This window comes from Muntiacus reevesi, chromosome 9, assembly GCF_963930625.1.
Source record: "Muntiacus reevesi chromosome 9, mMunRee1.1, whole genome shotgun sequence".
In the NCBI taxonomy this organism is placed as follows: domain Eukaryota; kingdom Metazoa; phylum Chordata; class Mammalia; order Artiodactyla; family Cervidae; genus Muntiacus; species Muntiacus reevesi.
The window spans coordinates 36,854,321-36,871,492 of record NC_089257.1 but is presented as its reverse complement, the minus strand read 5'-3'; the positions used below and the strand labels follow the sequence as shown (position 1 = coordinate 36,871,492).

Genomic DNA, 17,172 nt, shown 5'->3' with positions numbered 1-17,172 from the left:
TGTGCTTGGGATGGTAATATTAGAAGTTGCCCCAGTGTTGGGTACACAGTAAGTCTCATGCTAAGTGGCGGCTGCTGTCGTCAACATCCTCATCGTCCTTTTCATCAGGATGCTCACCCCACTTCTTACCTCTGTCCTTCCCACAACGTCCTCTCACAGGCCCCTCAGCTGAAGAGGAAAGCAGCTGCTTGGTTAGCCTTTGCTGACTGGAGCCAAAAGCCACACACATCCTATTCTTGGCACCAGGCCCCTCTGGAGACCTGAAGGCTATTCCTGGGCCACTCCAACCTGCCCTTCTCTGGGAGGGGCCAGGCCAGCCCTGCCTCCCCGTCCTCTCTCTCTGGCCTCCAGGGACTCACCCACGGGCTCCACGAGGTCGATGTGGTCCACAAAGTCCCGCTTTCCCAGATAGACGGTGAGCTGGGGAAGAGAGGCACAGAGGGTGTTAGCAGCTATGGGCCCCAGCCCCGGAGGAGACCCTGGGAGCTGCCCCCCAAACTCCCTGGACCCAACCCTAACCCTCATCATCGAAATCCTAACTGGACTTGGACCTGATCCTCAGTCCTAGGAATAACAAGACCTTGTATAAATTTTAAAGCACGTGTTTATCCCAAAACCCTGAAAAGAAGTTCTTGTTCCCATTTTGCAGATGAGGACACTGAGGCCTGCGGGGATCTTCACACCAAGCACCACTGGCAGCAAAGGCACTTGCTGATGGGAGTGCTGGGCGCATCTGAGAGGAGGGGGGACCCCGAGCAGGGACAGTGGCACCGCGAGGTGTGGGGTCTCTGAGCACTGAGCTCTGAACCCTTCATAGCTCCCCGCCTCTGTGCAGTCTGCAGGGGCCACTCAAACAAGGCCTTGTTCTCCAAGGCTGTGAGCTCACGCCCTGCTGGTTGCCAGCCTTCAGGGGAGAACCCCAGAGCTAGAATCCAGAGTGTCATTCCAGATGTTCTCTACTCCTCCACAATCCCTAAATGCTGACGATTGACCCTCCCATCAGATTTCTCTGTCTTCACAGCCACACTTGACAGGATTATGCACCAGATCCTTGATTATCTACTGCCTGGAGCCTCCCACACCTGGGACCTTTCTCCCCACCTCAGCCAGACTGGTCATCCTAAAATGCAAATCTAATCATGGAAGTCTGGTCTGAAAACACTCTAATGGTTTCTCAGAGTCCAGAAGCAAGATGACAAACGAGTTTCATTCCAAATGTCAACTCTGACTGATTGGTAGGGGCTGCCTGGGGCCCCGGGTTGAGAAGAACCCAAGATGGACTATCACCTCAGCAGGAAAGGGGGGCCAGTGATTGGTGATGTCTGCCGTGGGTGCAGAAGGGAGGCGTGGGCACACACATGATGTCATCTGCCAGCCCCAGCCAGGAGTCCAAGCTCCTAAGCCCAACTCCCAGACTCCAGGACCCAGCTCTGCCACCCCCCACCTCAGCTCCCGCTCCCTCTGCTCCCCTCTTGGCACCCAGATGCCCTGTGATTTACGTTCAAGCCTTGAATGCTCTTTTCCTCCCTACCTTGCCTGGGAGTGCATCTCTCCTCGGGGAAACCATCCCTGACCACCCAGGCTGGGTCTGCAGCCCCCACGCACCCCTCTATTGCACACCTGCACTTTATATTGATCAGTTTTTCTATGTCTGCCTTCCCCATCTGGCTGTGAGGGTTACGAGCTGTGCCTTGTTTTTATCTCAGTACACCCCACCCCAACCCCCATAGGCTCGGCCTAGACCTGACAAGGGATTATGTCAGGCATACCCATTTGCTGACCTGCGAGGAAAGTAGGATGGGGCCTGGGGCTGTGTTAAGAAAGACAGTGGGGCGAGCCCTGGGAGCTGCCCTGGATAACAGGGTTCAGTAGAGGCTCTGGGGGCCGCTCATGCCAGAGGACTCGGTTCCCCTGAGGTCCTTGGCACTGGCTCTAATTATTGCACTCACAAGGCAAGGCAGCCTCTCTGGGATAGGCCGTGTCTCCCCATGCCAGGGCAGGGGCGCCCTAAATTCCAGGGGTGTTGTACCGCCCCCCTCAGACAGACAGTTTGCTGAGAGGGCCCCTGTCACTGTAGTCGAGGGAGGAAAGGGCTGTGTCTCCCCCTCGGACAGGATGTGCCAGTCCTTCACAGCAGTAAAGATGCCCAAGAGAGGAGAAGATTTTGGGGACAGAGAGGAGCCGGGGTGGGGCTGCCACAGACTCACCTTTCCATTGGGGCTCGCCTTCTTGAACACCCTGGGGAGAGAAAGAGTGGGAAGGTCAGGTTAGCATATCCCGCCCGGGGGAAGGTGCCTGCAGGGCATCTCTCAGCAGGACCAGAACAAGGGGCCTGCAGTGACTTGCAGGCACCATACTGGCGCTGAGAGCATCATTGGGTCTCACCATCTCTACCACCCCAAGACACCGTGCTTGCCTTCATACTCCCCTGGGCACCCTCGACAGCCCCCTTGGTCTATTCCTCACCCAGCAGGTGGAGGGACACAGGTCAGACCACCCCATTTCACGCAGAACCACAGCCTTATGTGACTGCCCGCCTCCTTTACCTCTCAGCATCACCTCTCCCACTCCCTCCCGTCCCCTCCAGCCACAAGCCTGCTTGCCTTTCCTCCAACACACCAAGGCACTCCTTGCCTCAGCAGTCAGTCCCTTTTCCCTGGGACGCTCTCCCCCCACAGATCCGCCTGCATCCGCTGGCCCAGCCCCGCACCTTACGTGATGAAGCTTCACCCTGCGCCTGCCCAGCAGTCCCAGTGCTCTCACTCTACCTTCCCTTCTCCCACAGCACCCCCTGCTCCCTAACGCACTGCACAGCTGACTCTGGGGTTACATGTACCCCTGTCTGTTAGCTCCACGAGGGCAGGGATCTTTGTCTCTTGTCCTCTGCTGATCCCAAGTCCCTAGGATGGTATACCTGGTAGGTATTCGATACACCTGTGTTCATGAATGGCAGGAAGCCAGCACTCAGTAAATATTAGCTGAGAATATGAATGAATGAATTAGGGAAGGAACCAACTGAAGCATGAGGCCCGGAAGGGAGGGGATGTGCCTGCGATGGCACAGCAGAGCACAAGCCTCAGAGTCAGGCAGAGGTGGTCCCCTGCAGCTCCTCCTGGTCTCTCCCCGAGCCTGGTCTGGGAGTCCCTCACCTGACCCCCAGCATCCAGTGCCAGAACTGCTCTGAGGAGTGTTGAGAGGGGAGAGAATAAAGGTAGAGACAGAGACCCAGAGACAAGAGGGTGTTAGAGGAGGGCAGGGAGGAAAGGAGGGAGAGGAAAGGGATGCTGGCCCTGGAGGTGTGACGTAAAAGATGGAATGAGAGATCATAAAAGAAACAGAGAGCAAGAGAGAGTCACAGAGAGATGGAGCAGACACAGAGCGGCAGAGCAGCCGCTAAGAGGGGCTGGGGGTCTAGCAGGCCTCCAGGGCAAGGCGGGGTGAGGCCCACAGTGTCACAGCGACAGCAAGTCCTCCCAGAGGGAGAGTGAGGTTGTGACTCTGTGCTGCCTCCATAGCACACCCCCCACCCCATCACTCCCACCCCTTACTTCCAGGGTCCAAGGTACCACTGATGGGTCTGAGCTGGGCTTGCAAATAGGAGCCTAGCACATCCCTCCCCCACCTCCCCTAGAAGTTCTGGGTTTTCTCCTCCTCATAAATATTTATCATTGTTTGGAGTGTGAAGATGCCACAGTCAGCTGGGGCATAATAATTACTAAAGTGAGAAAAAAAATAAATACAGATGACACGACTTGAACCAACGGCTCCCACACTAAGGCTGGACATGCAGAGGAGACCAGGGAAGTGACATGCCACCGAAAACCCCGCTGCTTCCAGAAGCCTCAGTCCGTCCCTCGGGAGGCCCCGGGTCAGAGGGAGAGGCCACAAACGCCTGAGGCCACAAAGAACTGAGTCAGGAGAAGCCATCCCAGTGACCCCAGAGAGGGACTAGGGGCACCCTGGCCACAAGAGGCCGGGGGGCAGGGAGCAGCTAGGAGGAGTGATAGGGAAAGGGAAGGAAGGCGGGTAGGAAGAAAGTAAAAAGGAACTAACATTTAAAAGAAGAAGGAACTAGCATTAGTTGAGTGCCCAATTAATTACTTCTCATTACAGCACTGTGAAATGAGCATTATAATTCTCATTTTATGGATAATAAACTTAAGGTTCAGAGAGACATAGGAATTTTCCCAGAAGCACACAGCAAGCAAAGGGCTAAGTCAGGATTCAGACCCAGTTCTGCCTGGCTGCCTTCTGACAGTATACAAGGAGGCAGGTAATTTTATGTTCAACCCTGCTGCTTTCCTATAGCAGGTGTTTTTATCAGCATCAAGAATAACAGAAAAGAGGGGAATTGAGGACAGGAGGAGGGGGAAGTAACAAAAGAGTGAGTAAGAGGCGAGGAGAGTGAGGATGATGAGGGGCAGGCAGCCCGGCCGGCCCAGCGCTGGGGGACGTCCTGTGGCTAACTCAGTCAGTCCCAGGCCACGTCCTCTGGGAGCAGGACGCTGACAGCCTCCTCAGACAACAAAAGCAGCAGCTGCCCGTGCCCTCTAGGCTTGTACACCCTTGTCACGGTCATGTCTCTGAGTATTTTCCCCAGGACACTGCTGTGGATCCTTCCACAATCCCATTTCAGAGATGAGAAAACTGAGGCTCAAAGAGGTGAATGATGGCTGCTTGTCTCCAGAGCCCACGTCCTTTCCATTCTGTCCCACAGCCAAACAGTCCCTGAAACAACTCCACTGGCTTCCTGACCCCAACACTGTCAGAAAAAACGGCCCATGTAGGGGTGCTTCCAGTTCACCATGACCCCCATCTGTGCAGCACCTCACAGATGGCTTCTGTCTGTCCACTTGGAAGAGCAAGCACAAACATGCAAGACTGAAGTCAAAGGCCAACTTGCAGACTGTGCGATGCCTGGGTTTGGTTCATTCCCAAGTGCCATCTATGCCCCGCAAGCCTGATCCTCAGAGCTAAAGCTGGGTCTCATACAAGAAATGCCAGCGGCGTTCTAGCTAAGTAAGACTCCCTGGAGAAAAGGAACAAAAACCCACCAAGCAGAGCTCAAGAAAAGGAGACAGTATAGAAAGAAGCAAAAATCTCACGGGAAGGATACGCAGGCAGGACGCACGGGGGCTGGAGCCAGCAACGGGGAAGCCATCAACCTCTCAGGCAGCGGCTCTCTCTCTCCACCTCTCCCCCTGGGGATGCATGTTCTCCTGCCTGCGCTGCTCTCCTTGCGGCTGCTCCATTGTCTCTGTGGACCAACTCTCTCTGCTTACTCAGGGCTTTTCTGCCCCTCCATCATTATGGCTTGCATGTGGCTCTCACTCTGACCCTGTTTCTACTCTGCCTCTGCTCTGCTTCCCACTGTTAACTGGCTGAATGGCCCAATTCCAAATTCCCAGGAGAGGAATTTGATTGGTCAGTTTTGGTCAGGTGTCCCATGCCTGGGCCAATCAGCTAGGCGAAGTGTGTGTCACGTGGCCCATCAGGCATGGGGTAGAGCAGTGTGTTTCAAACCAGGGGTCACAATCCATTAGTTGACAATGAAATCAACTTATAGAATTACCACTAGCACTTTTGTTGTTGTTGTTGTTGTTGTTACTGAATGGAATAGAAGATATAAGTATAAGGTGCAGATGGCAAGTAGTAGATATTAATGTATTTACCAATATTCCATCCCCTCTAAGGCTGGGCATATGTGTGGATCAAATTTCTCCGGTCTTGTGAAGTTAGATATGCCCATACAGCTTGCTCTGGCCAAGGAAATAGGAACAAAAATGCCATATGTCACTTCCAGGCAGAAGTATTTAAGGGCTGGTGCATGATGACCCCACGCTCTTTATATTCATTTTCTATGGAAGCTACAACAAATGATCACAAACTTAGTGGCTTACAACAGCATAAACTTAGTACCTTACAGTTTTCAGTTCAGAAGTTCACTAGGTTAAAATCATGGGGCTTCCCAGGTAGTTCAGGGGTAAAAAAAAAAAAAATTTGCCAATTCAGGAAATGGTGATTTGATTCCTGAGGAGGAAATGGCAACCCACCCCAGTATTCTTGCCTGGAAAATTCCGTGGACAGAGGAGCCTGGCGGCCTACAGTCCATGGGGTAGCAAAGAGTCCATGACTGAGCGACTGAGCTTGCATGCACAGGTTAAAATCAAGGTGTTGGCAGGGCTGCATTCCTTTCCAGAAGCTCTAGAAGTAAATGTGTTTTCTTGCCCTTTCCACCCACATTCCATGTCTCAAGGCCTCTTCCTCCATCTTCAAAGCCAGCAACACCCGGTTAGGTTCTCATCACATTGCATCACTCTGACCTCCTCTTCTGCCTCCCTCTTCTACTTTTAGAGACCCTTAGGAATACATGCAGCTCCCTACTTTAAGATCCACTGATTTCAGGAAACTCAATTCCATCTGCACCTGTAATTCCCCTTTGCCATATGATATGACATATTCAAAGGTTCCAAGGATTAGGATATAAACATTGTTGGGGTGGGGGGGTTTTCTTCTGCCTACCGTGTCCTCTTTCCTCTGTCATTGAAACCAGCAATGATCTGGATGGGGAAGCCTCCAGAGACTAAATTCCAGGGCTCTCCTGCTAAATGACAGACAGGGAGCATGAGAGGAACCTCTTGAGCCACTAAGATTTGGGGGTTATTTGTAACTACAGCAGACCAGTTTCTCATGACTAATTTTTTAAAAATTTAAGTGTCATTTAGTAAGACTTCTGTTTCAGGTGAACTGAGTTACAATGTAAAATGAATATCATGGTGCATATTTTTAAATGTTTAAAACCCACTGTTGTAGAGAGCATGCTTAGAACAAACATGCTCTATCAGTGTCTGTGCAGCCTGTTAGATTCTATTTTCTGATTCTGCTGCTTTTCTGTGAGCTACCAGGCCTCCCAAATATACATTTGTGCCTGTAGGGAGAAGCCTGCATCATGAGGGACCCAGAACAAAGTACCTTCCTGGAGAGATTATCCAACATCCAAGAGTTTATCATTTTGTACAGTACAGCCAAACAATGGGATATTGCATAGCACTGATATTATGCCTGAATCTTTCATAACACAGGGAAATGCTTATGACAGAATATTAAGCAGAAATCAGGAACCAAAACAGTATGTTTGGCATGAGCTCAAATTTATACTCAATAAATATCCAAAAGAAAGAAGGAGAAGACTGGAGGCTGTTAAGATGGCAACACTCCTCAAACTTATCTAGGAATTCAATGCAATACCTATAAAAATTCCAGCTGGATTTTTTTGCATTAATTGACAGGCCGATCCTAAAATTTATATGGAAATATAATAGTGAAGACAGTTTTTTTTAAAATATAATTTTTATTGTAATTATTTGCTTGAGTGTCTCTGTCTCACTTTGCCCTCTTTTTTTGTCTGTTTTGTTTTGGCCATGCCTTGAGGCATTGTGGATCTTAGTTCCCTGACCAGGGATCCAACCCATGCCCCCCGCAGTGGAAGGGCAGAATCCTAACTACTGAACCACCAGGGAAGTCCCAAGACAATCTTGGAAAAAAAAAAAACAACAAAGTTGGAAGACTCGGACTTCCAAATTCAAAATTTACTACAAAGCTACAGTAACCAAGATTGTGTGATCTTGGCATAAAGATAGACATAGAAAGCAATGGAACAAAGTTGAGAGTCCAGAATTAAGCCCATATATTTACAGTCAATTGATTTTTAACAAGGGAACAAAGAGAAAACAAAGGAGATAAAATAGTCTTTTCAATAAATGATTCTTGGACAACTGGATATCCATATGCAAAAAAAAAAAAACAAAAAAAAAAACCCAACCTCACATCAGTTCTGTCCCTGACGGGGGAACGAACTAAGATCTCACATGATGTGAGACCCAGCAAAAGAAAGAAAGAGAGAAAAGGGGAAAACTATAAAACTCTTAGAAGAAAACATATGTATAAATCTACAAGACCTTGGATAAGGCAATGGTTTCTTAGACATGACATCAAAAGCACAGGCAACCAAAGAAAAAAGTAGATAAATTGCACCTTATCAAAATTAAAAATTTTGGAGTTTCAAAGGTCACTATCAAGAAAGTGAAAAAACAATCCACAGAATGGAGCAAATATTTTCTAAACATGTATCTAGTAAAAGTCTAGTATCCTGAATATATAAAGATCTGATTATGATTCAACAACAAAGAGGCAAATAATTAAAAGTGAACTTGATTAAAATGAAGCAATGAATTTGAATAGTCATTTCTTCAAAGAAGGTATACAAGTGGCCAGTAAGCACATAAAAAGATGGTTAGTCACTGGGGAAATGCAAATTGAAGCCACAACAAGGGTATTCCCTGGTGGTCCAGTGGTTAGGATTCTGTGTTTCCACTGTCAAGGACCCCAGTTCGATCCCTGGTCAAGGAACTAAGGTCGCACAAGCTATGAAGCATGGCCAAAAAAAAGAAAGAAAGCCACAATGAGATATTTCACATCCAACAGGAGACTTATAATTGAAAAAAAGGACAATAAACCTGTGTTATCAAGGATGTGGAGAAACAAGAACCCTCACACATTGCTGGTGGTTAAAAAAGTGGTGCAGTCACTTTGGCCAACAGTCTGGCAGTTCCTCCACACAACACCGAGTTAGCATATGACCCAGCAATCCCACTCCTAGGTAGAGACCCAAGAGGACTGAAAATGAGGTCCACACACGAAAAATGTTCATAGTGGCAATATGCATAACAGTCACAGGCCACCAACTGGTGAATGTGTTTTTTATCTGTGGCATATATAGTCAATGGAGTATTATTCAACCATAAAAAGGGATGAAGCACTGATTCATGCTACAACATGGATGAACCCTGAAAGGATCAACATTATATTTTAAGTGAAAGAAGCCAGACACAAAAAGCCATACATTGTTTGATCCCATTTATTTGAAATGTCCAGAATGGGCAACTACACAGAGATAGAAAGCAGTTTGGTGGTTGCCAGAGCCTGGTGGGAGGCAGGATGGGAAGTGATTGCCAATGGGTAGGAGTTTCTTTTGGGGGTGCTGAAAATCCTGGAATTAGATAGTGGTGATGGTTATACAACCCTGTGAAAATACTAAAACCCACTAAAACTGCAAATATTATGGTATATAAATTATATCTCAGTTTCAAAAACAAACCCAATAGATGAATATAAGGAAAGGAAATGTGCCCAAATGTTAACAGGGGTTGAAGGATACTCCATCTGTCCACCCACTCACTCCTTTATATCCCTTATTTTCCCATGTTGCACAATGAGCACAAATTACTTCATAAAGATGCAGGGCTTCCCTAACAAGACATGTCTCAAGTCCTAATGAAAAAATATTGTTGAGTGACCCAAGAAAAATAAAAAAAGAAAAAATATTGTAAGTGAAGTAGAGAAAATACGGATCCTATCATTCTGAATGGATGTTAGAATCTCTGACATTGCAACTTTACAATCCAGAGTCCATGTCTCTGTGATTCCTTGGACCCTTCCCCAGACCTGCTGTGTCAGCTGTTACAACTGTGTACTGTGCCTTCTCCTAAGTGTTCTCCTTCTCCAGGAAGCCTTCCCTGACTTCCCCTAAGTCGGGATGAGATGTCCCCATCGCAGCATTTACACACTGTAAAAGTCTGTTTACTCACCCTGCGCTTCCCTTACAAAACTTATGTGAGAGTGGAGACCTTATGACACTGGATCCCTGGGGGCACAGCAGAATGCCTGGGCGACAGGAGGTGTAAATAAATACAGGTGGAATGTTGTTGAATGAATGCCCTAAGAGAGAATTAGTCAAGAATGAGGATGAATGAAGTTTCAAAAGATGGTGGTAAGGATCCTTTGCCCTGGGTGAGTGGACTCCACAGATTTCTCCTATCTATGCTTCTCTTTGGCTATCGAGATCAATAGGCACTGGATTTAGAAAATACTTCTTAGGGGCAGGGTCTCAGCCAGCATCAGGCTGAGCCAGGAAGATAACTGATACACCCAAATGGGCCCCTGCTCAGCTCTGACCAATGACTCTTCCATTTATCATTCACTTATCCAGTAAACATTCACACAGTCCTACCACTGCCAGGCTCTGCAGGCACTAAGATGAATAATTCATGGTCAATGCTGACAAAAAACTGTGGTATAGCCAAGTGAGACAAACCCATCAACCACAACAGCCACCATGCATTAAGCTTTCACTATAAGTCAGGTGCTTTGCTAAGAACTTCAGCATATTAAGATATTATTCCACCTAAACATTCCCATTTTTCAAAGGAGAAACCTGAGATTCAGAAACCCTAAATAACTTAAAGTCTCAAAGCAAGTACCAGAAAACTCATACAGGAGAGAAACCCTATGAATGGGCCACCTATGGGAAATCATTGAGCCAAACGTGTCTTACACAACATCAGAAAACTCATCCGAAAGAGATGATCCACGAATGCTGATTCACTGCCAGTGAATTGAGAGCGCATTGGCAACAATTCAAGCCTTTGTGAGCATCCGAAAATTCATGCTACGAATACAGTGAATGTGGGGAAAACTTCAGATATTAATCTCAATCAACAATGGAAATCTCATCCAGGAGAGAAACCAGGTGCCAGTCACTGCTCTAAGTGCGCCTTAAACATGAACTCACTTGTTTTTCTGACAACATTTAAGAAGGTATGATTATCATTCCCATTTCTCAGATGAGGAAACTGAGACACAGAGAGTCTAAGTCATTTGCCCAAGGTCACAGAGCTAGTAAGGGGCACAGCTAGATACTGGAACTCAGGCAGTCACGCTCCAGAGATGACACTTTTCACCACTCACACTACTACACTATAGATGGGATTGTTGGTTCTGTCTGGGGGACCAGGAAAGGCTTCAAGGAAGGCAGGATCAATGAGGGGGATCTTCAAGAACACACACAGGTGTGGAAGAGGTGACAGCACTGCCCATGGAAGCCTGGGGAGGGGAACTGAGTCCACTGGGTGTTTGGGAGATAGTGGGCAATCTGAAGTATGTCCCAAGTGCCTAGGAAGAGTACCAGGGAGCAGGACGGGCCTGAGAAGGGTCCACTCACCTCCCAACTAGTCACAGAGCATCTCCATACCCCAGGCCCTGGGCTAGGTGTGCAGGATCTCCAATGCCAGACTAAGGAACTCAGACCACATCGAGAAACAACAAGAGCCATAGACACTTAGTGGGGAGGAGAACGGCCGGGGCTGTCTCTTGGACACAGAGATGCCACAACCCCATCCCTTTCCCTGTCCCTGATGGCAGTCAGGGTCAGCTGGGCAGGGTGGGGAACTGCAAGGGGGCATCCGCCCTCAGGTACACCCGCCCTACATTCTGACCCAGTTTCCTGGGTGTGAGAACAGCCATCGGGGAGCAGGGAGGTGTGAGGAGCAGGTGGCTGTGGCAGCAAAGCGGTTTCTAGGGCCCTTATCACACTCTCCCTGGTAGTAGGGTTATTTGTGTACAGGCTGCTCTGCTCTTCCAGGACTGAGCAGCCCTCCCTGTGTCAGAACCCTGCCTTCCTGTTTACCCACCATTAGGGCACCTGCTTCTCAGGACAGCCCAGGAGAGGGGGAGGAGGCAGGAAGATAGGAAATGTCACCCCTGTTTCACAGATTTGGGGAGCGCGCAGCCTGCTTTATTTCCCAGATGGAGACACTGAAGCCCAAGGGAGAGAAGAATCTTGCACCAGGCCAGGAAACCAAGGCCCAGAGAGACTGGTGTGCCCAGAGTCGCAGACCAGGAGGAGGGCCCCAGGCTGTTGGTTCCCTGGGCACAGGCCCGAGGGGTGAGGGGCAGTGGATGGGGTTCTGGCCAAGTTGAGCTCCAGGACTTCGGACTTCTCACAGGTTCCTAGGCGCACAGCTATTGCTCCAGCCTCCTGCCCACATTCACGTGTCCACTTTTCTAGCCATGATCCATATTTGTGAACACTTTCAGGAGCTGCAGAGTGAGGGAGGAAAGCCACCAGGTGGCCATGGAGGGGGCTGGGTGGGGGGGGGAGTGGTTTCTTAAAGGAGCCTGGCCCATTTTCTAGTAACCCATAAAACCAGAGATCCGAAAATCAAAGGCTAATAAAAATTTCACCGAGCGGGCCGACAGCTGGATCCCAGAGAGCCCACAGACCGCACTTGAATGCTGTCCAGCCTTCTCGGGGGTCGAGGGGCAGGAAGGGAAGGGTGCTGGCAGAGGAAACAGTGCAGACGCTGAAGCAAGCAGACCCCGCCTGGGTCCTGTGTGACCTTGACTTTCGCTTCCTCTCTGAAGCATACTTTCAGTTGTCTGGAAAATGGGGTTGATGTCTACCCCATAGGTGAAGGCGTATACAAAGCCTTGGGACCTAGTAGGGAATGATAAAGGGAAGCAGACGTCGTTGGTATGGTGATGACTATTGTTATTATCCTCATTGGCTGGGCCAACACTCTGCCTTCCCTCCAGACCCCAGTGGAGAGGTCTTGCCCACATGTCCCTTAGGTGGGACGGGATGGTTATGTTACCTCCACCGGAGAGAGAGAAGATTTTTAAGTTGGCTGTCTCCCTCCCTGTCTCGGATAGAAAACAGCAGTTTATGATATTCTTTTCCTAGTTTAGACCCTCACATGCTGGAAATCTCCAGCGACATACCCTGCTATTCCCTCTGCAACAGCTTTTCCACCAGTTCCCCCACTACAGTCCCTCCCATTCTTCCTGCCAGATACCACCTCATCCAAGAAGCCTTCCCTGACTGCTTCAGCTTCAAGTGGCCTTGCCCTGACCCCCTCCTCCTTCCCTCTTGCCACCCATCTTGGCTACTCCCCTCCTTGCTTTTTTCTTCCTTTTGTTTTTCCAGTCTCTGGGCCTGACACTGTTCTTACCTCCAGGAGATACAGGCCCCTGTGCCCTGTCTCCAGGGCACCTACACTCTGGAGCAGGGAGAGAGACAGAGAGTTTTCCACAAATAAAGAAAACCCTCTGTTAGAAGCACAGCGGGCAGGTGGGATGATTCAGTGTATGGTGTGCCCAGCTCGGCTCCAGGCACACAACCGCCGTCCTACACATACACACACACACACACACACACACACACACACACACGTCTCCCTTCCCCTCCTCCACACTGTCCATGTCCCCTTAGCCCCTTAGCACCCACACAAGCCTGCACATCTCCGTTCCCCAGTGGATGGTATGGAGCTGAAATACTGACAAACTCCAGAGGGCAGGAACCCCTCCTTCCTCCATAATCTTCCTTGGTATATAATTGGTGCTGAGTAAATATTTTGAATGAATGAATAAACAAATAAACAAAAGCTGAACGCTGAGCTTGAAGATGGGTAAAAGCAGTACCTGAGCCAAGAGGCGAATCGGAGGTGGACAGCCTGGCCATTGGAATGAGACACGGGTGTGCGCGACCTTAACAGGAGCACCTTACACGCAGGGCGGACCCAGACATGCAGCAGCCATGATTTTCCCAGGGGGAAGACTTGATCTAAAATTTTATTTGCTTAAGGCTTTTGGGGGGAGGGAGTTGTTTGGTTTTTGTTCTTTTTTTTTCAATTTGAATATATAAACTTTTGGGGAAGAGCATATTATATTAAAACAAAATATTAACTCAGAAGTATTACTTTTCTCACCATTCTCACATTTCATAGAACATCAGAACAGCTCAGCGCCGGGGTGGATCTCCAATGCTTCATCAACCACTCTGGGGACCAGTCAGAGGCTGAGAGCCCTCTGCAGTCAGAGAGCCCTCTGTCCAGACTGACAGCTACAGCTTATGGTAGCAGCTCTTTCCAGAAAAAGAATTGTGGAGAGAGAAATCCAGGCCTTATATTTAGCCAGACACAGTGGTCATGATGTGCTGAAACTGGCTGGCACAGGCTCATTCAGAGCCAACTGTCACACTTGTAGGAATTCTGTGATCTAGTTGTTAAACACAGCCATTGCCAATGGTTGTCTACTGGGGGTTAAATAACTGCCCACTGGGGTAAGTCTGCTCCCCCCAGGGGACATTTGGCTGTGTCTGGAGACATCTGGATGGTCACGACTTGGGGGAGGGGTGCTACTGGCCTCTAGTGGGTGGAGGTCAGGGATGCTGTGCGCGCAATGAGCAGCCCAGCCCCCTCCCTGCCCCCAACAAAGAACCTCAAGGCCAAATGTTAACAGTGCTGATGGTGAGACAGCCTGAACCAAGATTACAATTAAACAAACTATATTAAAAACAAAGATGGGGAGGCTTCCCTGGTGGTCCAGTGGTTAAGAATCCGCCTGCCAATGCAGTGGACACAGGTTCCATCCCTGATCTGAGAAGATCCCACATGCCACGGGGCAGCTAAGCCCAGGTGCCACAGCTACTGAGCCTGTGCTCTAGGGCCCAGGAGCTGAAACTACTGCAGCCCAGGTGCCTGCAGCCTGTTCTCGGCAGCAAGAGAAGCAACCATGACAAAGAGTAGCCCCCGCTCGCCGCAACTAGAGAAAGTACTTGTGCAGCAACAAAGACCCAGTGCAGCCAAAAGTAATAAATAAATGTGAAAAATATTTAAAAAATCAAAGGGAAGACATACTCAAAACTTATCACTTACTATTATTTTACTATAAAGATGGTGTCCCACTGTGCATCTCTTCCCAACTCCATGTTCAATGACATCACATTAGTAGGGTGAAGTCCTTGGTGGGAGAATTTACACCACAGAAACTGGCAAACGCTATAAGCCCACCTCACCCCCCTTTTTCTGGACGGCCAGTTGTTACCAGTGCACCGTTGGGGGTGACCTGAGTCGAGAACGGAAATCCACAAGTCTGGTGTATGCTTCTGAGTTTTCAGCACAAGCAGATGACTCAGCACCAGCCTCCATATGCACTGCGGAACAAGGATCTGAATGTGGCCACATGAACAAACTCTACACACCTCACACAGACACACACACACACACACACCACGCACACTATACCCACCATACATACACAAAGTTACACATACCCCACACACATCTACAGACAACACACCTATGTAAAACACACCACATTATGCACATGCCATGCACACCTGCCCCACACACACACCATGTACGCTCCACACCTCATGCCACATGTATATATCCCACACACTTATACGCACACATACACAGTCCACACACACCAATACTAAGCACACTCCACGTGCACCACGTGCACACCTGCATCACCCTCCCCGTGCACACATCACCTACGACTCTCACAACATACACCATATACACACCACACAAATACACAAGTGCTCCCACGGCAGCCCTCTAGCCAGCAGAGGACTAACTGAAATGAGAACGAGGGAAGGTCAAGCCGGCACGTTCATGGCGGTCCAGCGGTTAAGACTCCACACCTCCACTGCAGAGGGCATGGGTTCGATCCCTGGTCAGGAAACAAAGATCCCGCATACCTCACCGTGAGGCCAAAAAGAAAAGAGGATGCCAATCTGACTGACCACCTTCTTCGATGTCTAGCACCTCTGCAGTAATTACTGCCTCCTCATCTGAAGGCCCATCTTTCCCACAGACCCCCACGCCCAGGCTGCCAAAGCAAAGGTCTTGACGACCCCCACGAGCACCATGCAGTGACCCCAACCCAGGCCCGTTTCTCTTGGCCACTGGAGCCCTGGCTGAGTGGTCGCCCATCCCTGCCCTGTGCCCAGCTCTCTGCTGCAGCCTCTGGGGCCTGGCCTCCACCGCCTCCCAGGACCCATGACAAGCAGTTCCCTTGGTGACTCTACCCACCCGGCCACTTAGCTGCCACTAGATGCTGATAAGCCAAACCTCGGTCTCCAGCCAGACCCACTCTGACCCCACAGCCACTAGCCCTGGGACGCGTGTACTCCAATGTCCCCAGACTCCTCACACAAGTCCCCAACAGACTTCCTGTCTGCCTACACCTGTTCCTCGCCTACACTGTCCCCCCCACCCCAGAGGTCAGCACACAGGAAGTGCTCAAGATGAATCCCAGAGATAAAGGAATGCACTATGTAAATCCTATAAAGACAGGACAAAACAAACTTCCTCAGGAGGCAGATAGGAAGTCTTACCCCATTTTACAGATGAGAGCCCTGAGTCTCGGTGGAATTAAGGGACCAGCCCAGGAGCAGTATCCGAGGCAGGTGGGGGGCTGTGTGGGGAGGAAGGAGGCCGGGGAAGACCCAGCACAGGGGGCTGCAGGCGGCGGCGGCAGGCCGGAGCAGGCCCGGCAGGATCGGCTCTTCCCAGCCCTGAGTGAGTGGGTTAGTTACAAAGAAAAGGAAAAGGCGTTCCTGATACGCGTCCTGTTTCCTCTTCTCTGGGCTTCTCAGGTCTTGGAGGGCGGATGTCTCTGGGCTCAGAGCACTCGGCCTGCACACGGACAGGCAGAAGGTGAGGGTCTCCGAGGCCCTTCCCACCCCAGCAGTTTAGCCTGCAGGCAGACAGGGGCTCCCGAGTGACCCTCGAGTTACGCTTTCCAGCCTGGAGGAGGCTCCCCCCCCTTAACCCTAGTGAGTACTCATCATAGCCAGCCACCTCCTTCCATCAGACTGTCACATGGGAAGCCTCTTCCATGTCACCTTTACTTGCTACGGGAGCTCCTCTAAAGCACCCCCTTCTTCCCGGACCCACAGCAGCCTAGTCCAGTACTCTGCCCAGCTCTCTCTGTGGCTATTGCCTGTATACCAGGGCCCCCCATGAATCAGGCCAGGAAGGCAGGGAGCAAAGGCAGAAGCCGTCAAATGGGGCTTCTTGAGTGAGAGAACAAGAGAGACAAGGGGCCTTCCTGAGGACAGAGATTGTATCTCTCCTATCAGATAAGAATTCCTGGGGAAGAAAGCGGCCAGACTCCTCTATCAGATAGGAGGCCCCTGCAGACAAAGTTAATGCCTCCACCCTCAGACAAGGAGCCGCTACAAGGCAAGAGGGCTATGTCCCTTCTGTAAGATAGGAAGTCCCAGGAAACAGAAGCCACGTTCACCACCGCCCCCCTACTCCAACTCCTATCCTCCCTCAGACTGGTGCCTCTCCTGAATCAGACCAGGCCTCCTCCATCTGACTATGAACCCCAAAGGGCAGAGAACGCCCTGTCTGCTGCCTCCTCAGCAGTTTCCAAAACAGACTTCATTTCAGTCTGAGACACAGAGAAGGACTTCCCCCTGGGGCAGAACTGGGGGAAGTCTCGCCCACATCTTCCCTTGCACAAGACCCCATGCCA

General features: G+C 50.0%; 1 protein-coding gene across 3 annotated transcripts in view; it reads right to left on the bottom strand.

Annotated features, from left to right (window-relative positions):
• The window catches only part of ARRB1 (arrestin beta 1), a 78,772-nt gene that overhangs the window by 25,215 nt on the left and 36,385 nt on the right, over positions 1 to 17,172 (bottom strand). For 2 of the 3 annotated variants that reach the window (XM_065943930.1, XM_065943932.1), the window contains exons 2-3: positions 2,208 to 2,238; positions 360 to 420 (exon numbers count right to left, since the gene is read on the bottom strand). In XM_065943930.1, coding sequence (XP_065800002.1) covers positions 360 to 420; positions 2,208 to 2,238 — 92 coding nt within the window. Of the gene's footprint in view, positions 1 to 359; positions 421 to 2,207; positions 2,239 to 16,024; positions 16,121 to 17,172 lie in introns of those variants that run through there. The other variant, XM_065943931.1, reaches the window with a different exon arrangement.